Raw genomic sequence first — 23103 nt, forward strand, 5'->3', positions numbered from 1 at the left:
TAAAAAAAAAAGGTAAATTTAACGATGCATCGACCGTTCACATGCGTTGAAATATGTTTAGCATTTTTCGTTTCCTGTGTGCCTTTTCTGTTCTGCCCAATAGTTCAAATACAATCTGTCAATCTGTATGCTGGACAACTTTTCAGACTGGGAATAGGAGAGACTGTGGGCGGAGAGAAGCTTGAGCGGCCGCATGCATATGATATTCTCTCTGTTCAAAATGAAGGGCTAGCATTTTATTTCATTGTGATATTTGGAATAGCAGATAACTTTTAAACTAATTTTCCATTCTTGAAATTTTTGATATACTTGAATTGCTCGCGTCAGCTTTCTTAAACAAGACCAACATTGGATACGTTTCAGCTATTCCGACATCGGTTAGACTAAATACAAAAGATTCTTTGCACTGAATACTTTCAAATACACATGCGCACGGTCCAATAATCAACTCTATATATGGCAGCACCTCATTGGTGAGAAGATCAACCGTACGTAACCGGTAGATATGACTTTGCGCGCTCCACTCCGCTTATTCTTTTCGAAGTCGGCGGTTTGCCCAAGCAACTTACTCGTGCTGTGTGCTGACTTTTGACTAGTGGCCGACCTGCCGCTGGCGCTGATTAAAGATAGTAGAGAGCTCGATCTACGCCGTCGACGTCGCCGTCGTCGTCGTCGTGTGTGCCTACCTAGTACCGTTGGCTCTTCTTCACAACACAAGACAAGTAGTACACAAGCAAGTGTTGGAGAGTCTGCTTCCCCAAGATATATACGTGCAACTTCTCAAAGATATACCAGGTGAGTTCTACTATCATGTAATAAGTTTTCAAGATGTGTCATCTTCTCCACGCTTGTGTTGAGATCTATCTCTGAGCGTGGGTAGGCATGCAGCTGCTCCAAGCCAGATTTGACTTGAGATCCATTCTGTTTTTCTTGCCGTGGTTTACTTTGTGATCATGCAAGGAGAGCTTACTGGCCTAGTATGGGCATGGCTTCTTGTAGTTAAGTTTGACAGTGCCGTTTAATTTGTTGTAGATCTTCAGCCGAAGAAGAATATGCACGTCTTGTTGAAGCTTGGCCTTCTTGGCCTCATACTTCTTGGGACACAGCATGCCTCTCGGGCAGCCGTCGTCCCCAGCTCAAACTGTCGAAGGCGGTGCGGCGACGTGGAGATACCGTACCCATTCGGCATCGATCCCAACATCCCCAACTGCTCGCTGGCAGACGTCTTCGACCTCAGCTGCGAGGTTAGGGATGGCGTCTACAAGCCTTTCAAGAGCATCTTTCAGGTGCTGGACATCTCCCTCACCCACAGCACCGCCAGGGTGCTCAACTACATCGAGGCCTTCTGCTACAACGCCTCCACCAGGACCATGGAGCATCTCGGCTACCACGAGAGCCAGAACGGAGGGCCTTCCTCCGTCTACCGGCTGTCGGACGTCGAGAACAGGTTCACGGTCATCGGGTGCAACGCGCTGGGCATCATGTCCGACCAGGCCGGCACGGGGTACCAGGGGATGGGCGTCGCGACGTGCCGGAACCTGTCGGACCTGGTGGACGGGTCCTGCGCCGGCATGGGGTGCTCCCAGACCATGATACCCAAGAGGATGTACTACTACGACACCGACTTCTCCAGGTCCGTCAACACGAGCCGCATCTGGGAGTTCAACCGGTGCAGCTACGCGGTGCTCATGGAGGCGGCGGCCTTCAACTTCAGCACCTCCTACGTCGGCAACACCACCTTCAACGACACGTACCATGGGCGGGTGCCCATGGTGGTTGACTGGGCTGTGAGAGATGCAAGGTCGTGTGAGGACGCACGACGGAATGCGACCTACGCATGCCTCAGCAGCAACAGCGTGTGCGTGGATTCAGTCAATGATTACGGCTATATGTGCAACTGCTCGCGGGGGTACAAAGGCAATCCTTATCTCCCTGGTGGATGCCAAGGTACGTAGTAATAATATTGCTAATTAACCACTCCCTCCATGTCAAACTATCACTATCTTTGACCTAGTTTACAATACAAAATCTACATCACTGGATCTATCATGGTATACATTTCCATGTATTATTTGTTTACTTAGTACTCCCTCCGTTCCAAAATTCTTGTCTTAGGTGTGTCTAAAAATAGATGTATCTAAATACTATAACATGACTAAATACATTCGTATTTAGACAAATCTAAGACAAGAATTTTGGAACGGAGGGAGTATTTAGTTATTGATAGTTTTCCATCAACTTGATCTTATTTGGTATTTCCATGTTTCAATAAAATTGCACTCTGGGTAATTACTACTACGTTCAAAATTTTAATATTTATTTTTGCTCATCTTATTGCAGATGTCGATGAATGTAGTAACAACAACCCATGTCCTCCGGGAGGCACTTGCCACAATACCATTGGAGGATACCGGTGTTCTTGTCGAGCAGGAAGAAAACTGGAAGGCAACACATGCAGCCCTGATATCGGCTTAATACTAGGTAACACAAAAAAGAAATGAGATCACTTGCTAAAACATTACGTTTTTCTTATCCAGTGACCTTTAAGTCCATTGGGATTTACTTTCGGCTACTTTACGGTGCTAGTTATTTGTTATTTTTAAGACATCGGATGGGGATCACCGGATCAGGGTGTCGACTTGGACATGAGAAATAGACCAAGACCTTAATTATTTTTTATGTCAAGAATGAAAATTGTAAATTGTATAAAACTAATAATACATCTTTTGTTAACTAAATAGCACCAACTATGTTTGACTCTCCCTCTAAAATAGTTGTCATTATGCATGCAGGAGTTACATTGGGATTATTTGGAGCCATTGTTATTGCCATGATCACAGTATTTTGGGGACAAATGATAATACAGAAGAGAAAATTGGAAAAAGTTAAGCGGGAGTATTTCCGCCAACATGGAGGGTTGCTTTTATTTGATAGGATGAAATATGAGAAAGGTCTTGCTTTCACTATATTTTCTGAAGCTGAGCTCATACATGCTACCAACAACTTTGACAGCACCAAAATACTTGGAAAAGGAGGTCATGGAACGGTCTATAAAGGGATACTGAAAAACAACCTCACAGTTGCAATTAAAAGATGTGCATTAGTTGATGAAAGGCAAAAGAAGGAATTTGGCCAAGAGTTGCTCATTTTGTCCCAAATAAACCACAAGAACATTGTTAAACTCTTAGGCTGTTGCCTTGAGGTGGAAGTTCCAATTCTAGTATATGAGTTTGTTCTAAACGGTACACTTTTCGAGCATATTCACGGCAAGAACCGAACAACGCAAATCTCCTTTAGCAATCTCTTGAGGATTTCTCATGAAGTAGCGGAAGGGCTCAGCTTCCTACACTCCTACGCATCTCCCCCTATTGTTCATGGTGATGTAAAAACTTCCAACATTCTTCTTGATGACAGTCACACGGCCAAGGTATCAGACTTTGGAGCCTCGATACTAGCCCCATCTGACGAAGAGCAATTTGTCACAATACTTCAAGGTACGTGTGGATACCTTGATCCAGAATACCTGCAAACATGCCAGTTAACATCTAAAAGCGATGTGTATAGCTTTGGAGTGATCCTTTTGGAGATCCTCACTGGTCAGTTGCCACTAAAGCTTGAAGGACCCGACACACAAAAGATCTTATCGTCGACTTTCCTATCTGCTATGAAGGAGAATAATCTTGATGCAGTGTTGGTCAAGCACGTGAAAGAACAAGAGAGCATGGAGTTGCTGAAAGGACTTGCGGACCTAGCTAAGAAATGCCTAGATATGTGTGGTGACAGCAGGCCCTCAATGAAAGAGGTCGCTAATGAGCTTGGTAGATTGAGAAAGCTTCCAATGTATCCGTGGGTACGAGTGGGCGTGGAGACGGATGGAGAGAGCCTTCTAGGTGGAGATTCTACATGTGTTCAAGAAATAGAATCTGACTATTCTATGGGAGAAAATGAGAACCAACACATAAATCCAGCAAGTTCATATTATGCTAGGTGACAAAGGCATTTAGATACTCCAATAAGCTATTAGTACTTGCAATGCGTGCATAGCTTCTTTAGGTCCATGTGTTCTTTTTTAACCTTGTTACCATGTGTATTTCCCCCCTGACTAGCATTGTTCTATGTGTATTTGATCTGGTTACACATAATTGGTTGGATTGGATTTGAACAAAAGGGATAAACTTTTTACTGCCATGTGCAAATTGCTGACCGCTTGGTGGTCATGTAAAGTATTCAACTTCGAGTACTTCCTCCTCTTGCTTTTGCTTATTCCAGCTTTACTTTCACACAACTTCACTGTTAGCCTTGTAAGAGCATCTACATGGACTTGACAAATCTAACCCCTCAAATGTCCATACACGCACCCGGGCACGTCCAGGATACTGACCGATCAAGCCTTAAATTTTCGTCCTCATGACCTAACACCTTAATTAGCATATCTCAAATCTATACAAACTCATGCAACTACATCAACAATTCATTAACACATCGTCTCACTAATATATCATAACATGTCATCAGACTACCAAAATGTGATATGTTTGGCTATGAAGGAAAAGATCATCCAAGGCTGCCCCAACCCTTCCCGGTGTATTTGTCATCCTTCTCGCAGAAGTAACGGTCGAAGACGCGGTAGGGGATCGAGCCGGATCTGCTCGTCGTCAGAGCTATCTGACCCGTCTTTGTCCTCCTTCTCCTTCTTGAGTGACAATCCGATCATGACATAGACCGCACGATTTTGCTCTTGGGCGAGGGCGTGCGTGTTTCTCCGCTACCGCTTCTTTGCAATAGCTCTCGAGCCAGGCTTGTGTGTGCTTTAATCTTCGTGCTATACAGACCCAATAGTGAATCTAGGGAACCAAGCAGCTCGTTTTCTTCACGTGTGGGCCTCCTTGGGCCTAAGAGCATCTTCAGTTGTGCCCCCCCCCCCGGGCTTGAATATCGCCTCCTAGGGGCTAGTTGGCGATATTTTTTCCGTGAGGGGGCTATGGTTCCTAGCCGTCGCTCCAAGTTCGCCCCCCAGCCACCAATTTCAAACACAAATTCGGACAAAAATTATTCAAACTTGGACTAAATATAGACGGTTTCATTCATATTTATACAAATTTAAAAACATACATAATAAAAACCTAAAAAACTACGCCGCCGTCACCCTTAGCCTAGTTCATGCCGAGGAGCTTGTAGAAGATTGTGTAGTCGCCGCTATCGCCGTCGCTCGGTGAATCGCTACCGTCCTTACTGCACCCTGCCACGGGTCGCCGCTGCGGACGGGAGGGGTCGGCCCCGTCGCATCGTCTTTGCGGTCGTAGAGGACAATGACGTCGCCCTCTTCGCGGTCGTGACACCGCACGTCGATCTCCTCCAGCGTGTGGCGCTCGTGCTCCATCTCCACCCGTGAGTAGTCGTCGTGTGACCATTTGAGGCCGGCATCGACGTCGGCAGCCATGGCCCCGTGCTCCTTCTTCACGACGACGATCGATGCGGGCTCCTTCTTTGGCTTGAACAGGCGAAGGTGGTCGCGGGGAAGGGAAGGATGGTGACCCTTGTTTATGACAAGATTGCCGCCCCGGCTGCGCCGATCAAGTGGCGTATCGTTGGGCTTGACGGCGACGGGAGGCGTCGCCGCACCGAAGGAGCGGGAGTCGGGGGACGATGACAATGTGGCCGCCATGCGCCTGGGCAGCCACGAGCTCCCGCTCCGGCGCGAAGAAGACGACGATGGGTACTCCAACGGCGGCTCGTTGTCGCCCTCGAGGTGCATCAGGACGGCGCGGAGCATGCCACACCTTGGAAACCCAACCGGCAGCACGACAGCCGAGGCGGTGAGAACGAAGTATCTCGACGACGCGCGGTCGCACACTCAGCGGGTCCACGCGGGAGGAATTTGCCGCGATTTTGTTTTCGCACCGAATTCCTTCCTTCGGGCGCCCCCAGCGCGCTGGTTCAGCATGGGTCCATCGAAGCCTATTTGGGCCTGAACCAACGAAATTTGGGTACCTTAGGGCACAACTGGGCTTTTTTTTGCGCCGGCGATAAAAAAGGGACCTCGGAGGCCGAGGCCATGAGATTTTTTGCGCCAGCGATAAAAAAGGGACCTCGGAGGCCGAGGCCGTGAGAACGAAATTTCTCAACGACACGCAAGTGCTGACTCGACGGGTCCACACGGGAGGAATTTGCCGTGATTATATTTTCGCACAGAATCCCTTTCCCTCGGTGCCCCCATCATGTTGGGTTTGGTATGGATCCGCCAACGTTAATTTGAGCTTGAACAGGCAAAATTTGGGTACCTGAAGGCACGACTGGGCGGTTTTTTTACGCCGACGATAAAAAGTGGTCTGGGAGACCTGAAGATGCTATATAGGCAATCAAACGCGCCCCAAGAATGTTGTGATTGGTCTTTCAAATTGACACAATGTCTTTCCTCTCAAAATATTGTACAAGTTTCATAAGTTTAAATATTCAAGTAGCAAGTTTCTAAATAAACAACAGCCATTGTTGTATCTAGGATAAACTATGTAAATGCTTCTTTTTGTGTGTGTGTGTATGGGGGGGGGGGGGGGGGGTAAACCAACACTTTATTGTGTGCGTGGGCATATCTCCCAAAGCACATCCAGCCACAAGGCGGAACATCGGCCTCCCAATACAGAGGTTCAGAGTTAACACACTCGTGGACATGGAGTATCTGCTCCCGAGCTCAAGAACAGTAAAATCGAAAAAACATCAAAAAATGTTCAAAAAATTCTGAAATTTTTTTGGACCAACTTTGACAAAAGTTCTAAGTGCATGCAAAAATTTGGCATGAACTAACATTTCTACAAGGCGTGGCAAAATAAACAAAATGAATGCTCTGAACGCATTTTCAGAGCATTCATTTTGTTTATTTTGCCACGCCTTGTAGAAATGTTAGTTCATGCCAAATTTTTGCATGCACTTAGAACTTTTGTGAAAGTTGGTCTCAAAAAAATCATTTTCAGAGCATCCATTTTGTTTATTTTGCCACGCCTTGTAGAAATGTTAGGTCATGCCAAAGTTTTGCATGCACTTAGAACTTTTGTCAAAGTTGGTCCAAAAAAATTTCAGAATTTTTTGAACAATTTTCGAATTTTTTTTTCGATTTTACTGTTCATCCGAGCTCAAATGAGCTCGGGAGCAGAAAGGCACTTTCGTATCCAATCTTAGCTAACTCATGAGCTACAGTATTTACCTCACAACGACACCCTACAACCTCGCTAAGGGAACCATATCAGCTCAAGTAAAGTCCGCATGTATTTTGGAAACAGATGGCTACATTATTTGCAGCTTCCAAATTAATTTCCGTGCATGGGAGCCTGGGAGGCATGACTAGAAGTAAACTTATGGAGAATTAAATTAAATTTGATTAGTGACAATCAAGTTAATCAAGCTTTTCCTGGAATCCAGCAATTAAGATTCAACCAGTGTAAGCAAGTAAATGATCTTAACGACCAATGGCAGTAACCAGCAGTATCGACTAGTGAAACAAACACTGGAATAAAGCAAAGCACAGAAGGTGCAGAACCGAAACAGAGAGTCTTCACTGTGCATTGACAGAGAAACCCATAGCAGCATACTTTATCCGAAGCCGTTTTTCTCTTGGATTCGACGATTCAAATGTCGCTTATTACATTACAAACCAGAGCAGCAAAAATGCACGCAGTTGGATTTGAACAAGAAAAGAGAAAATTCAATCAGAATACTGAGGGTGAGGACTGGCTCGCCGCATCAAGGAGACATGCCGGTAACTCAGCTGCTGCCCATGTGACCTGCCATGAGAGTAATGTTGAGCTTTCAGTAACTTGATAGCAAACTAGAAAGCACATACAAATATTTCTAAAACCCTACGACTTGTATTAAGCAAAGGGAGCAAACACTGAGTTCTCTTTTAGCAGAAATCCATACTGCCTACAACATCAGATTTAGCCAAAGCAGTCATAGGTTTTCTTTGCCACATCTAAAATTAATCCAAAGTGGTTTGCACATTTTAACAGTTACAAATGAAAGTTCGAACATTACCACAGTTATATTCATATGCTCATAACAATTCAAGCCTACGGAAAGGAGTCATTACATATAGAAGACCAAACAGAGTTTCACATATAGTCAGATACATCTCAATGCATTCCAGTATTTTGGCACAAAGAAGATCATCTACTTGTCATCATTTGGTTTGATGGCATATAGAAGCTTCAAAATAACATAAAGAGCCAATTGGTGTACCAACTGAACTTTCTCCACACTAATAGAAATGATGATAATTTAAGAAAATGAGACCAGAGTGAACAAAGGATAAGAAAACAAAACCATAGTTGCAAAAGAGCTACAGTTACCACATAAATGGTAGGTAGAAGGTAGTGCTCTAAATCGTCAATGTGGTAAGAAATAACTCCAAAAAGTGGTGCCTATCGTCATCAGTGGGACAGGCAGTGTTTGCCATAGGCTACAAGATACTAGGGACATATAATTATTCTTGCGCCACTACAACTTACAAAATAGAAATAGCCCTTAGCTTGCTGAAAGAAAAGTTCTCTTGTATGCTAATTAGTTTCTGAAGAATAACGGAGGATGGACCGACTAGGAGCAGGTCTACAACCATGTGACTAAGATTCTGGAAAGTGCACAGCAAGGATGACAATTTTGGTTTGTGCCATAAGAATGCAGGTTAACACATGTAGGGAATCCAATGCACTCTATTTCAGCACCAAAAAAACACATTTGATAGAACTACAACCGCGTCCAGGAGGTCAGAGTGGCATATATAAACAGCAAAGCCAGAGACTTGAATCAATGGACTAACTCGCCCATTCCTCTACTTGGACCAAACCACGACATGAAGCCACTGCGTTCAATCGATTCAACAAATTACAGACCACGCCAACACAAAACGTCGTGTCATCTCTCCCTCATGGGCCCCCCTTCCCCTCTCATCCCGCAGACGGGGTCGATGAACTGACGCTGCAGGTCCATCGTCTAATCGGTTCAAGTGATCCGATGCTCCACGGATCATGCAGAGATCAATCAATTACAGAAGCGTTGATCAACATAGAATAGACGCCTCGCGGTGCGTCTGCCTGATGCTCCTCCAGATCCCAAACGACTCCACCGGTTCCCCCCGCAATCCCCGCAGACATTGATACCACCAACGACCGGCACTCCGGCATCAGCCATCTACGTACGCACGCACGCGCGAAGGCGAATCGAACGGGCGGCCATGGCAGAAGGCCCTGACCAGGACGCCCCTCCCCCGAACTCAAGATCTACGAGGAGAACAAGCGGCCGACGGATCCGTGCATAAGGAAGAGGGAGGGGGGATACCTGGCGGCGGGGGCGGGGCGGGGGCGGTCACTTGGAGCCCTTGTGCGCCTGGACGAACTTGGAGTTCTTGAGGTCCTCCTCGGTGAATCCGGCGGTGATCTTGGTGATGATGGCCCCCGTGGTGGCGAATCCGGCGAGGAAGGGCCAGGTGCGGCCCCACTCCCGGCGGAAGAACACCGGCCACGGGTCGAAGGCCGAGAAGAACTTCATCTCCGCCTTGGATCGGATCGGATTGGGTTCGAGTCCGCCTTGGATTGGATCTGCTTCTCTCTCCTCGGTTGCGTTGCGGCGTGGACGGGAAGGTGGGGAGGTGAGGGGAAAGAAGAGGAGTGGCTGTGGGCAGCAGGGTTGGGTCGTGGCGTCCGCCTGGATGGGGTCAGGGTGGGTTCCTAGTGGGCCGCGCCATCTCCTGGGCTTCGATGGTGGTGTTTGGCCTTCGATGCGTGCCGGAACTTCCGGCCCAGGCAGAGTTCTCAAAATCTATGTTAGGACAGTTCTTTTTACGGATCTACGACCGGCCTGTACCATTTTCATTATCTCTTCCTAATAATAAAGCAAATTCGGTTTCTGGTCGTCCGTCATGAAGATTATCCTTAAAGTTTGCATTTATTACCCACCAAAAAGCAAAAAAATCTTCGACTAGGCCGGCCCATGTAAAAACCTCCTATATTACGCTCTGCACGCTGGAAGAATATCCAGCACACCGTATGGGCCGGTCCATGCACAGGCGCCTGCTTTTAGTTCCGTTTATTTATTTATTTTCAGTTCCGTTTTATTCTTTTTATTTTAAATAATTTAGAACTTCAGATAATCTTTACAAATTTAATAAACTGAAAATTGTAAATCAACATATTTTAAAAAATAAAATGTTTGTGATTTCAAAAACTACTCGGAGTTTTGTAAAAAATTATCGCATATACAATAAAATGTTTGTACAATAAGAAATGTCCATGATTTCAAATACAATTCCATGTATTAAAAATTACTAAAGTCATTTTAATTTTAATTAATAATAAAGCAAATTCGGTTTTTGATAATCCGTCATGGAGATTATCCTTAAAGTTTGCATTTATTACCCACCATGCCACCGGTAAGTCATAGAAAACATTTCAGAAAGCAAAAAAATCTTGGACAGGGCCGGCCCATGTAAAAACCTCCTATATTACGCTCTGCACGCTGGGAGAATATATCCAGCAGCCTGCTTCTAGTTCCGTTTATTTATTTATTTTCAGTTATGTTTTATTTTTTTATTTTAAATAGTCTAGAACTTCAAATAATCTTTAAAAATTTAATAAACTGAAAATTATAAATCAACATATTTTAAAAAATAAAATGTTTGTGACTTCAAAAACTACTCGGAGTTTTGTAAAAAACTACTCGGAGTTTTGTAAAAAATTATCGCATATACAATAAAATGTTTGTACAATAAGAAAAGTCCATGATTTCAAATAAAATTCCATGTATTAAAAATTATTAAAGGCATTTAACAAAATGCTTTCTAATTCAAAATATGTTAATGCAATTAAAAAATGTCCTAAAATTTTAAAAATAGCTAATGCCTGTTTTGATAGTTTCTTTTTTTAATTAAAATTTTCCGTTCCATTTTTGTTTATTTCTAATTTAAATAATTTAGAATTACAAAAACTTTTGCATATTAATAAGAGGAATTTTGAATTAAATGCTGACGAAAACATAAAATGTTTGTGGATTCAAAAAAACGCCGGATTTTTATATTTGTTTTGCAAATTCGAAAACAATGTCCATGAATTTAATAAATATATTACTGATTTATAAAGATGTTTGTTTATTCATAAAAACTTCATGCGTTTCAAAAAATGTTTGTGAATTTAAAATAAAATCCTCCAACATAAAAAATTATGTTTGTCTTTTCTTGAACTGGTCGCCAATTCAAAAGAAAATATTTAAGCCCGTTCGAAATATAAAAAATATTCACGATTTTTAGTAAATGTTTGTAAATTGTAAAAAATGTTCTCGATTTTAAAATTGTTTGCATATTTGTAAAATTGTTCACGAAAGATCTAATGTATGTAGTCTTTGTGAGAATATATTAATACTTCTAAGTGAATTTTGTGACAATATATTAATACTTCTAAGTGACAATATATACTTTGTGACAATATACCTATGTGAATTTTGAAGAATTAACTGTTGGATGGATCAAATTATTATTGTATGTTTTAAAAAATTATTGAAATTCAGAATAAATCTTTGAGTTACCAAGATTTTTGACAACCATGATATATATATTTTTTAAATGTAAAGATTACTTCAACTTGTGAATAAATTTAGAAGAAGAAACTTTTTCTTGCGTTTGTGCATAAAATTTTAAAATCAAGCGATGATATATGAACATAATATGGTCACCATCATTAAAGATTATGTTTTTATCTTCCGTGGCAACGCACGGACCATTTTGCTAGTCATAATTAAGACCGAGAGATACAAACACGATGGCTATACAAACGTAGCACCCAGCACACTCAAGAAGAGAAAAGGAACAACAAAGAAGAATCCAGGAAACAAGCTACGTCAAGGAGCCAACACCAAGGACTTACTTAATCAGCATCCATCGCCGCTAGGCTACGCAGACCGAGAAGAGCGGGAGCTACCATTGCTGTATTAGAGGAAAGGTGAACCGGCACCGGGAAGACGAAGAGAATAGGTTGCCTGCTACCTGCGATCACCCGTCACCTTGAAGACCTAGGAGAGTCGCGACCGCCGTCGAAGGGGCTTCCCAGTGCGTGGCCACGACGCGGTGGAGAGAGCCATAGACCGTGACGAAGGGCAATTCTCCGCCGAGACAGCCCCACACCTCCTCTGGGCCACACCACGTCTGCCATCACAAATAGAGAGAACTAGAGTGATTTGTGAGGCAGCCAAGCCTCAACCGACATCGAAGGGAACTGAAAACCGAGACCTCCTCGCCGCCACGAGCTCCCAAGAGAGAGAGAGAGAGAGACCAATAGCACCAAGATCACCAAGGCAAGGACCGCTGCCACAATACAGTTCCACCGCCACCACAGAGCAAACCATCAACGCAACCACACACCAAACAGACCAACATCACTCAAGTCGAGATGACAAATGAACCACAACGACTCAATGGCTCCAAAGACAATGCCCTGAAGGGGGCAACAACGTCAAAGACCTCGTCGATGTCCGGTCCAAGGGTGGATCTAGGCTTTCGCCTGGAGCACATTAGAGGACACGACATAGGAGCTTTTCAATGAGGCATCCAAGGAGGAAAACAACGCCGGAAGGCATCACCATCACCAGTGTCAGCGCAAAACAAGGATTTCGCCTGAGCCCGGAAGCAGCGCACGCCGGACCTCTCCGCATACGTAGGCCACCAAGTCTCGCAAGCATAGGAGCGCGAGACCTCCCATCCTCCTAGAACTCCGCATCAAGCGTCCTCGCCGCAGCCAACACCATGCACCTCCATTGACATAGCTGCTCACCTCAAGCAGTGATGTCGACAGGAGCGGAGATCGAGCATGGCCGCTAGAAGCTCATCCTACACCAGCTTCCACCCTCAATCCACCTTCTCAGCCTAAGCTCACCCCGACTAGGAGCCAGCCCACCCGAGCCAAGGAGTCGAGCGCCTCCGACGCTCACTCTGGGCAGCACCAGGATGCCAAACTGGCCTCGTGCTCCAGCCGTCGGAGAGAGCCTTAGGTGCCGCCCCCACCAAAGAGTGCAGGGAGCAGGCCAACGAGAGGCCAGATTTGGTACTTCCAATCACCCCTGCGCACCCACTGCCACCCGCCCTTCCACCATGAGACGAACACCGCCGGCAGAAACAAGAAAGACACCGCCCAAGGGTGGCAAGAACGGGCCCCACCCCAACGGGCAGTCGATGCGCCCGAGGAGCGATGCAAGCGAGTAGAGAAAAACGCCCCGCCGCCACCTTCACTAGGCATGCACTGCCTTCGGCGGCGTCCCCTCCAGCAGCAGCGACGCCGGGGAAGGTCCTGGCGGTGGCGCCACTAGGGTTTCCCCTGTGCTGCTAGAGCGAGCGACACGGGCCCGGGAGGGGGGTGCTTCTATACAATCTAGGACAGTTTTTAAAAGGAAAAAAGTCCAAAACAAACCTTGAAGTTGTAGACGAAAGCTAAATCAAACCCTGAACTTTGAATCCCTGAAATTGACACTCCAAACTTGTAATCCCGGTCTATTTTGAACACTAGGCCCGTTTGACACACCGGGATTCTGCCAATACCACAATCCGATCGGGATATCTCATAGACAGAAATTGGGCCGACCCACTAACAATTTTTTTTATGAAGTTTAAAAAAAGTTTTCGCATTTTTAAAATTGTTCAGAAGTTAAAAATATTTATGTTTTCTATTTTTATCACAAATTCTATGTCTTTTTTGTTTCAAAAAAATGTTTGGGGTTTCTAATTCTATTCGTATTTATAAAAAAAATTGGGAGAAGACCAACACGAGTCCAACATGCATTTTATAAATTTGTAGGAGCATAATCCTAGCGCCAAACATTTAACGTTTATTGTTATTTATACCTTGAAAAATATAAATCAATTTTATAAAATGTTTATTGTTATTTATAAGATAGAAAATATTTATTTGGAAAAATATTACCATGTATTTTTTTGATAATATGTACTTTTAAAATGTACATAATGTGTTGGAAAATATTGGAAGTTTATCAAAAAATATACATATGTGCGTTAAATATTACATTGGATACTGAAAAAAGTTGACACGTGTGGAAAAAAAATGAAAAAACAAAGAAAAACCAGAGCAGAGGGCGCGCGCGTGCGCAACTGCGCTAATGGGTCCAGCCCAATTCAGCAAATCCCGACTAAGTTCTCTCAAGGTTTAAAATAGACCAGGATCAGTAAGTTCGGTGTGCCGATTTCAGGGATTCGAAATTTAGGGTTTGGTTTATCTTTCGTCTACAAGTTCAAGGTTTATTTTGGACTTTTTCCTTTTCAAAATCGTGTATTGTCAAGCTAGGCCGAGTGCATTTATCCTGACCGTAGCCTCCTCCTATAGGCACAAGGTCAATGTTAGGAGACACAACGTATACCAGGCCTAGTATAGTAGTAGTATATAAACAGTCGGCAGCATTTCACAATTGATGTATCTCATAATGAAGTCTGAATAGCAATGAAGGGGAAAGGGCCAAGCGGGACATTCAACTGTTAATATTCGACATGACTGGTTTACACTACAAGTTCCCATTTTTGCAACTAACCGAAACGATGACTGAACTTCAGCATCTAACTTTGTTGAATCGACGGAAGCGTTTGCATATTGCCAGGTAGTTAACGTCGTGATACTTTTGTCTTTTTTTTAGTTTGAATATTCAAGTTACAATCATAGGCACTCTTCGTCGCATGATATAAAAGCGTCTTTTTTTTAAGCTAACAGTACAGTACTGGTGTACATGAAGACAAAGCTCCACATAAATGTTTATTTTCTTAATGTAACAGTAACTCTTAACATCAGCAAGAAAAAAGGTTGAAACAGTCTGATTCCAAGTTCACGCGCAGCAATGGCCACTTTTATTTGAGCTTCAGGCCACGAGAATGGTAGCTAGCTTCAGGCACCATTCCAGTCAAGCCACCCGCAGTTGTATTTTAGCTCAACACTTCCCTAAAGAGAGAGAAAGCCATTTCGTCAGAAAGCTTCTTGAAGTTATGGAGAAATTACACATATATTCAAGAAGGAAACCAATTAACTTGATTGAAGTTATGGAGAAATTACACATATACATCCTCGCGTCCCATTCTGTGTCAGTTTGTCCCATTCGCCGACGATCGATTAGTTCAAGGAAACCATTGCGCAATGAGCTTTACATGTTGCACGCACACCCACATATACGCAAACTAATATATGTATGTGCGGTGCCTACCAATACCGACTTATGCAATTTCTACCCCAAAACACCACCGCAACCTCAAGTATCAAACTGTTTCCGATTCACAAAAGCAGTCAAGTCTCTACTCATGGAGTTGGGCTCCCCCTCCTGTGCCAGCTTGGGGGGCTGCTCTCTGATGAGTACAACCACGTTGGAGATAAGGCGTCAAGTCTCTACTCATGGAGTTGGAGATAATCCACGTTGTTCTCTGAAAAGTTGGTGAGATGCACCAAGAACAGCTAGAGGAGGAGGAGGTCTGTATCTGGGCAGGCAAGGTCAGAGACTTCTCATATGACATGACATGGAGGATGTTGTTGACGCCTTTATGTTGTGGGCCGTGTAAGGCGGCCATGAGCTTGGCTCGGATAATATCAAGAACAAAATACTCCCTTCATCACGGTGTATAGATCATCATAGGTTGTGCACCGTGATCAAGATGAAGAGAAAAATAAGAAAAATTAATGTGATTTTGCTAATTAATACCATTGCATGCAATGAATTGACCACTTCATGTCGTGTTAGTTAGTCTCAAGTCATTAAAAGCAATCACGCCTCACGTCTCTTATTGGTTGATTCCTTTATTCATGTCAAAAAACGAAAAACAAGATGAAAGTTAATGCATCGTACCTAAGTGTTTTGAGATTATTTGGTTTTCATAAGATGACTTATAAACCGAAACGGAGGGAGTAAAGAAGTTCCTCAAGAAGACCGCGAAGTTGTTTAGAAAGGGCAAGGCTCTCCATTAGATCTCCGACGCCATCAAAGAGGCACAAGACCGCCAAGGAGCTGGGTGTGTTAGGTTGATCTCTCCCGTGTGGGCCCAACGACCCATTGGACCCTTGATCCATGCGTCTTGATCGGAGGCGCCCAATCCATTATGATTGGTGGATCCCTGTGACCCGCGTTATAAATAAAGAGATGGGGTCGTGACACACGGTACGAGGTTCACCGCATCGCTAGACACCCCGTCGAAATCCCCTTCCGATCTAGGGTTAGCGCAGTGCTCACAGGAACCACCGCCACCACCTCACATCTTTCTATCGCCGTCGCCGTCACCACCTCACCCTGGATGTCGGCGGGAGCACCTCAAGTGCAGGATAAAGTAATCCCAATCATCTCTACCGGACATATCTAGCCTAATAGATCCGAGGATTCCATCAATGGTATCAGATGCCTCTAGGATCTAGATGGTTTCGGTAGAAACAGTCTAGAACAGAAAGTTTTCCCTCCCCACGACGAACCCTAGGGCAAAGAACAAAAAAGAAAAAAAACCAAAAAAGTCACCGGAATCCTCTACGGCAAAGAGCGCCGCCACATTTTTTTTTGAAAGTTCATGCAATTTGAAAATTAGTACATGAATTTGAAAAAAGTTTCTAAAAAGTTCGTTGAACTAAAAAAAAGGTTCACGAATTTGGAAAAATTCATTGTGATCTAAAAAAAAGTTCACAATCTTTTAAAAAGTTCACGGAATTTGAAAATTTGTTCATGAATTTGAAAAATGTTTCTAAGTAGTTCGTTGAACTGAAAAAGAGTTCACAAACTTAAAAAAGTTTATCATTTTTGAAAAAAGTTCATCCACTTCAAAAAACAATTCATCAAATATAAACGAAGTTCATCAAAATCTGAAAAAAGTTCATCAACGTTAAAAAATTCTTAGAATTTTAATTAAAATTCATAATTTTTTAAAAGGGTTCACTGATTAGAAAATTTATTTGTTCGTTTGAAAAAAAGTTAATCAAAAAATGGCTTGGTTTTTCGTAATTAAATAAAAATAAAATAAAAAGTAAATAAAAATAAAAAAGTAATAACAAATAAAGAAAAAGTAAATAAAAATTTTAAAAAATAAACCATAGAGAAACCAGTCTTAAAAAACCAAAATGAAAAAAACCATCTAGAAAAATTCTGAAACCTTCACAAAATAGGAACCCCTCCCTGCCCCCCCCCCCCCCCAACCTCGTCGCTTGGCCGGCCCATGAGCGAAAGCTGCAGGTGCCGGTTAAAAAAATACACTTTAACCGGCGCCTGCAGCGTTAAATAGGATTTGCCCCGAACTGGTCGTCAATGTCAAAATCTTGATCCTCAACAGCTTCAGGCATACAAAGTCTTCGGCTTGCAGGACGAATTCTTCTCTCCATTTACTAATTTATTTTTTATTTTCAGTTTTTGTCTTTTCTACTTCAATATTCGTAATTACAAAATGTTCTGAAATTTTAAAAAATGTGCATTTTGAATAATACTCAAGATATCGTAAACATGTTTGCAAAATCAAGAAATGTCTACAATATCAAAAAAATGTTCATAAATTGAAAAAATGTTTAAGAATTTATAAAAGATGATCCGAATTTAAAAATTATTCATCAAATTTAAAAGATGTTTATGGTTTCCAAAAATGTTCATGATTTCAAAAGAAATGTTTGCAGATTCAAGAAATGTGCACAAATTTAAAAAATCATACATTATTTTGAGCAATTGTTCATGAACGTCAAAAAATGTTCACGATTTCAAAACATATTCACGAATTGGTGAAACATATTTCAGGATTAAAAAAGTTACGTGAGTATAATTGTAAAACATGTTCACGAATTTTAAAGTTTTTGAAAATTAAAGAACCAAATTATCAAAATGAAAAGGGAATAATAGTAAACAAAAAAATGAAAATGAAAAGAAAAAAGAAATAGTAAAAAAAAACTGGGGAACCTCGCGCCCCACATAGGCCGCTCCAGAAGCATGCAACAGAGCTGTCGGGGCTCCAAACAGGAGCCATGGTGTTGCATCCTGGTTTCTATGCCCCGTGGCCTAGGTTTGGGCTTCGATCCATTCTGAAATATCAGGCCCAGATAACCACTCTTTTTATCATACAAGATAGACCCATTTTTCTTTGAAAGAAAAAAGGTTAATATTAGAAAACCACCAATATAAAACCTCTTACAACACAACGGAAGCGTTTGAATATATAAGCAGCCAGCAGGTAACTAATGTAAATAACATTGAGACGGTCTGATTCCAGGTTCACACGACCAAGCAAAAACGAATATCATAAATCATAAGGAGACCACTTTTATCTGAGCTTCAGGCAACGAGAATAGTAGCTTCAGGCACCATTCCAGTCAAGCCACCCGCAGATGTATTTTAGCTCAACAGTTTCCTGACCATAAAGAGAGAGAATATCAACCCGTCAGGAGTATATTCAAAGAGAAAACCAATAGATATGATTGCAGACAACATGAACTATTTAAATTGCTTAATAGTAAAAGTAGTCATACCTCCTGTCACTCTTTCATCACTATATGAGAATTAACCTGGGATGGTTGGGATGGCAATTTGCTTCCTTCCTTATGGCAGTTGCAGCAGCGTCAACTTCAGAAGATGTGGCATCCCCTTCTTGAAGACTAACTCGTACATCTTTCAGATATGGGAGGTGCTCAAGACCTAAGTAGAACCCATAGGCCTTTGCCATTGATACAGAGAACCACAGCTCAAGATTCTCAAGCTTTGGCAGTGCCCCTTTCTCAAATAGAAAGGCACTTGCACCTTCACCAAAACGTTCATAAACGAACTCCTTCAAACATTGGAATCCCCTGGCTTGCAAAACAAGCCTGTCTTTATGGACTGTGTTGGTATAAAGTTTCAGAGAAAGTAATGCGGACAGCTCACCAAGTACGCCAAGAACCTCCTCTGTTATTACACTTAAATTAATGTCTAGGTATGCAAGACTAGTGAGTGCTGGAGTAATCCACTTTGGCAGTTTTGAGAAACAGTACGAAGTGCTCATCTGAAATCTTTGGAGACAAGATGGAAGAGGAGACCAGGAATCTAATAACTCGAATAGATACGAATTACCACCATCTACACACACGGACTGGAGTTTGTAGATGCCAAGCTTGCATAGTGAGGAATGAAACATCTCTGCATGACTCTTGTACCGTTCACCGTTCACCGTGTACCGTACATGGAGTACCTCCAAATTGATCAGATTCCCTAGCTCCTTCACTGCATCTACTGAACTCATGGTAATACACAATCCTGAGATCTCCCTTAAGTTTGTCATATTTCCAATCCCCATTGGTATCTTCCTCAGATACATGTCACTGATCATATGTTGTAGTTTAGTGAGCTGATCAATTCTAGCCGGCAAGTCTCTGATTCCTGTACTCCTTAAATCTAGCGTCTCTAGATCATGCAGCATCACAATTCCAGATGGTAACTCCGGTATGTATGTTTTATTAAAGCCTAGGTACTTTAGCTGGAACAGGTTTTCCGTACCATCCATATCATACCCCGACACGCCCCGGCAACCATCAAAATCTAGTACACGTAAACTTTCAAACTTTGTAAGACTTGGCAAGTATTTTACGCAACATGATGTTGTTATTACAAGAGACCTGGCATGGCTTAGATCTTTCTTTGCCAATTCAGATGCAAGTTCCTGGTTAATGTCCTGGATCGACAATCGTCGAATAGAACACTGAGAATTTCCCCAAATAGTTTGGCTGCCGTTCACCACAGTGATGAAATTTTCTTCAATGGATTTTGAAATAATAAGTTCAAGCATCATGTCATGAACTCGACAGGCTCGCACCTTCCCATCAAAATGAATGTCCACTGGTTGGACCAGGCTTCTGTTGATAAGCTCGTAAAAATAACTTTCTGCAACCTCTTGACAGCTCCTCCCACGCTCTTCAGTAATAAAGCCTTCCGCAATCCATTGCCTCACCAACCTTTCTCTGCCAATCACGTAATCCTCAGGGAAATTACTTAAATGCAACAAGACAGTCTTGAGGTGTGGTGGAAGATCATTATAGCTCAAGGATAGTATGTTCTTCATTCCTTCTAGACTCTGGTTTCTGTTCAAGTCAAAACCAATGGATCTTTTTACCTTCTCCCACTCTTCTTTGACACGTGGTCTGTTTGCTAGTAAACCAGATATACTGATAATTGCCAATGGTAGGCCTCCACACTTTTTCAAGATAGCTTTTGAGACTTCAATAAACATGTGAGGGCAGCAATTCTCTAAGCCAAAGATTCTTCTGAAAATTAATCTGTAACTCCAATGAAAATAATTTATATATGAAAAAGTATCAGAAAATTCAAGGAATCTGAATATAAATGACATGTAGATTAATGAATAAGTTAATTCTTATAAATACTTTGTAGATGGAATTTGGAAAATATTTAAATTTCACTATAAATGACATGATCAAACACTCTCTTAACTACAAACCAGCAACCTAACATGTCATCCCATGCATGTTAACATCAAGTTGATCTGAGCATCAGTTCGAATCAATTAAAATGGTATCCGAGAATACCTCGTTTGAAGTGGTATTTGAACTTGATTCAAATCAACTTCAAACCTAATACATGTTAGCTATAATAATTTACCATCTTGTATTCTCATGCCATGCTCATGCATCATTTTGATTGCATATGTTTGATATTGGCTGTTGTCATTCCTTTCGGTAGGCTCCGCTCCCCCCGGATTCCACCGAATATCCGTCTGACGGATATTGTCACTCCTGTGAGCAACAAGGCAAGCAACCATTTTGATCATCCCGATAAATCCCATGTTCTTGCTCCTGCACTTACTTATTGCATTAGGATCAAATGCTTCAAATGCTTTTGCCACGTTAGTTGAACCCACTTCCTTTGCATGACCTATCATTGTCACAGTAAATAGCTAAACCTTGCAACCTAGCATACCTGGTAGTTTGCTTGAGCCATGATGTGACGTATCCTGCTATGCATGCTATGCTTAGAGTTGTGTATGGTCTGTCATCTGCGAGATGAACAGAATTGAGAGAATGTGTTCGGAAAGCAAAGGTTGCGTGTTGAACCTGATTTGGTAAAGGTACCGGTGAAAGGCTGTGTAGGAGTACATGGCGGGTTGTTTCATTGGAACCGTCCTTAGGAACTGAGTTCCGTGTATGTAATCCAAGACTAGATACTACCACACGTTGGGATACTTAATTGACCCTCTCGACTTATTAATCGCTTAGTATTCGGTCCAGGAGTTGCAAGTAGTTTCTGATGTTTATAGTCATGCTGGAGGCCGTGCATAGCGCTGACCTGAGAGGTGGGATGTGATGCGGTAGGCAGTGGCACGGTGTACCAAGTGGCACCCGGATGGTGGGCTTGGGAACCCTGCGCACATCGTTTGAGGCCGTGACGGAAACCTCGGCCGGACTTCCGTACGGGTTACTCTCAGATAGGCGATAAACCTGGACTAGGTACTAGTGTGGTTAACGGTCGTGGCCGACTCCCTCGCTGGGCATCCGCTTGAAGGTTGCCGAGGTGCATGACGTGTACATGGCGATAAGTGGCGAGAGCGTGTGTGACGAAGTACACCCCTGCAGGGTTATGATCTATTCGAATAGCCGCGTCCGCGGATATGGACTACTTGGAGACATATGTTGTTCATAGATAACTTAAATGGCTACTCATAAAATTGTCAAGATAAGCGTGAGTGTCGCGGACGACTTTTCCGTATGGAGACGGAATGATTCCACGATGGTGTATTGTTGTGGTGTTAGTGGACTCATGTGCGAGAAATCAAGTTGTCAAAATTATTTAAAAATGCAAGTTGTCTAGCCACGAGTCAAATGCTGGCTTTCCGCATGAAACCCCACCATACCTTATTGATACATTGCATGAGTAGTTAGTTATCCTAAAGTCTTGCTGAGTACCTCCGTACTCATGTTTGCTTAATAAATGTTGCAGAGGTTGCTAATGACCCTAATGGTGGGTTCTTCATAGACATCGACGACGACGAGTAGCTGGTGTCCCAGCTACGATCTGGCCCTAGGTTGGGTCTGTAGTATAGTCAGGCCATGTGCCTTCTAGTTGCACATGTCTGTACTCAGACAGTTTTAAATACTTCCGCTGGCTTGTAACTGAATGACTGCTATTATGGGTCGTGAGACCCTTACTGTGTAATATTATGTGTGTGGCTCTTCCGAGCCTCTTAAATAAAGATTGTATGTTTATGGTTATGTTGTGATGCCATCGATGTATCTATACATATTGGTATGCCATGCGTACGTGTGTCGTACTTGATATGTATGGGGTTCGACTACCTAGCCGTGAACTTTAGTAGCACTCCTTACAGGGAAATGCCCCTTTGTGATCCAACGAGCCATGGTAGTTCGCTACTGCTCCGGACACATTGGTTGACCGGCATGTGTCCTTCTTAGCTGCTGTGTCTGTCTTCTTTGGGGAAATGTCACGCGATGTAATGGAGTCCTTGTAGCTTGCTACGACTCGTCTACATTCGCTGGTGACCGACACCTGCTTTGTTGGGTCATGTATGTTTGTCCTTGTGCGGTACGGTCACTTTGGTTTATGACTAGACTTGTCGATCCGGGTTCTTTGACATTGGAATGCTAGCGACACAATTGCATACGTGAGTCAAAAGACGCAAACGGTCCCGGCTAAGATAAGGCTGCAGCCGTGGAGTTAACCGTGCGTGAGACCGCAAAGGAATGCGATGTGTTACAGGCTGGATTCCTATGGCTTAGGATCGGGGTCCAGACACGAGATCCCTCCAAAAATGTACTAGGCAGTAACTAATGTAGTATTCCCTCAAAAAAAAGCAGTACTGGATTACACGAGGACAAAATTCCACACAAATGTACTAGTAATTCTTAATGACAACAGTAAATAAAATTGAGACGGTCTAATTCCAAATTCACACGCCAAGCAAAAACGAATATCATAAATCATATGGAGACCACTTTTATCTGTGCTTCAGGCAACGAGAATAGTAGCTTCAGGCACCATTCCAGTCAACCCACCCGCAAGTTGTATTTTAGCTCAACAGTTTCCTGACCATAAAGAGAAAACCAATAGATCTGATTGCAGACAGCATGAATTATC

General features: G+C 42.9%; 3 protein-coding genes across 4 annotated transcripts; 1 reads left to right on the forward strand and 2 right to left on the reverse strand.

Moving 5' to 3' along the window:
- The first annotated feature begins 962 nt into the window (after positions 1 to 962).
- On the forward strand, positions 963 to 4167 carry LOC123404767 (wall-associated receptor kinase 3-like). The gene is made up of 3 exons (XM_045098714.1): positions 963 to 1947; positions 2341 to 2481; positions 2793 to 4167. Exons 1-3 carry the CDS (start codon positions 1053 to 1055, stop codon positions 3989 to 3991), a joined length of 2235 nt encoding a protein of 744 aa, XP_044954649.1. The 5' UTR covers positions 963 to 1052; the 3' UTR covers positions 3992 to 4167.
- A 3389-nt stretch (positions 4168 to 7556) lies between these two features.
- On the reverse strand, positions 7557 to 9666 carry LOC123444691. Of its 2 annotated transcripts, none has more exons than XM_045121614.1 (2): positions 9325 to 9666; positions 7557 to 7775 (listed from the first exon to the last, which is right to left on the reverse strand). In XM_045121614.1, the coding sequence occupies exon 1, from the start codon at positions 9532 to 9534 to the stop codon at positions 9352 to 9354; it is 183 nt and encodes a 60-aa protein (XP_044977549.1). In that variant the 5' UTR covers positions 9535 to 9666; the 3' UTR covers positions 7557 to 7775; positions 9325 to 9351. The 2 variants fall into 2 exon arrangements, with proteins under 2 accessions (XP_044977549.1, XP_044977471.1); XM_045121536.1 differs by having other exon boundaries at positions 7557 to 7778; positions 9337 to 9664.
- Positions 9667 to 19189: 9523 nt separating this feature from the next.
- On the reverse strand, positions 19190 to 23095 carry LOC123395510 (disease resistance protein PIK6-NP-like). The gene is made up of 3 exons (XM_045090513.1): positions 23091 to 23095; positions 19404 to 20270; positions 19190 to 19372 (listed from the first exon to the last, which is right to left on the reverse strand). Exons 1-3 carry the CDS (start codon positions 23093 to 23095, stop codon positions 19324 to 19326), a joined length of 921 nt encoding a protein of 306 aa, XP_044946448.1. The 3' UTR covers positions 19190 to 19323.
- Positions 23096 to 23103: the final 8 nt, after the last annotated feature.

Source organism: Hordeum vulgare, chromosome 1H, assembly GCF_904849725.1.
Source record: "Hordeum vulgare subsp. vulgare chromosome 1H, MorexV3_pseudomolecules_assembly, whole genome shotgun sequence".
In the NCBI taxonomy this organism is placed as follows: domain Eukaryota; kingdom Viridiplantae; phylum Streptophyta; class Magnoliopsida; order Poales; family Poaceae; genus Hordeum; species Hordeum vulgare.

What these genes read in the sequence shown, in the direction of transcription:
- LOC123404767 (XM_045098714.1), top strand. Translation starts at nt 1,053, where the DNA reads ATGCACGTCTTGTTGAAGCTTGGCCTTCTTGGCCTCATACTTCTTGGG. An exon ending in TCTCCCTGGTGGATGCCAAG is followed by an intron (nt 1,948 to 2,340) that starts GTACGTAGTAAT and finishes ATCTTATTGCAG; the next exon opens with ATGTCGATGAATGTAGTAAC. An exon ending in TGATATCGGCTTAATACTAG is followed by an intron (nt 2,482 to 2,792) that starts GTAACACAAAAA and finishes TTATGCATGCAG; the next exon opens with GAGTTACATTGGGATTATTT.
- LOC123395510 (XM_045090513.1), bottom strand. An exon ending in ATTGTGATGCTGCATGATCT is followed by an intron (nt 19,373 to 19,403) that starts AGAGACGCTAGA and finishes AGTACAGGAATC; the next exon opens with AGAGACTTGCCGGCTAGAAT.
- LOC123444691 (XM_045121614.1), bottom strand. Translation starts at nt 9,534, where the DNA reads ATGAAGTTCTTCTCGGCCTTCGACCCGTGGCCGGTGTTCTTCCGCCGG.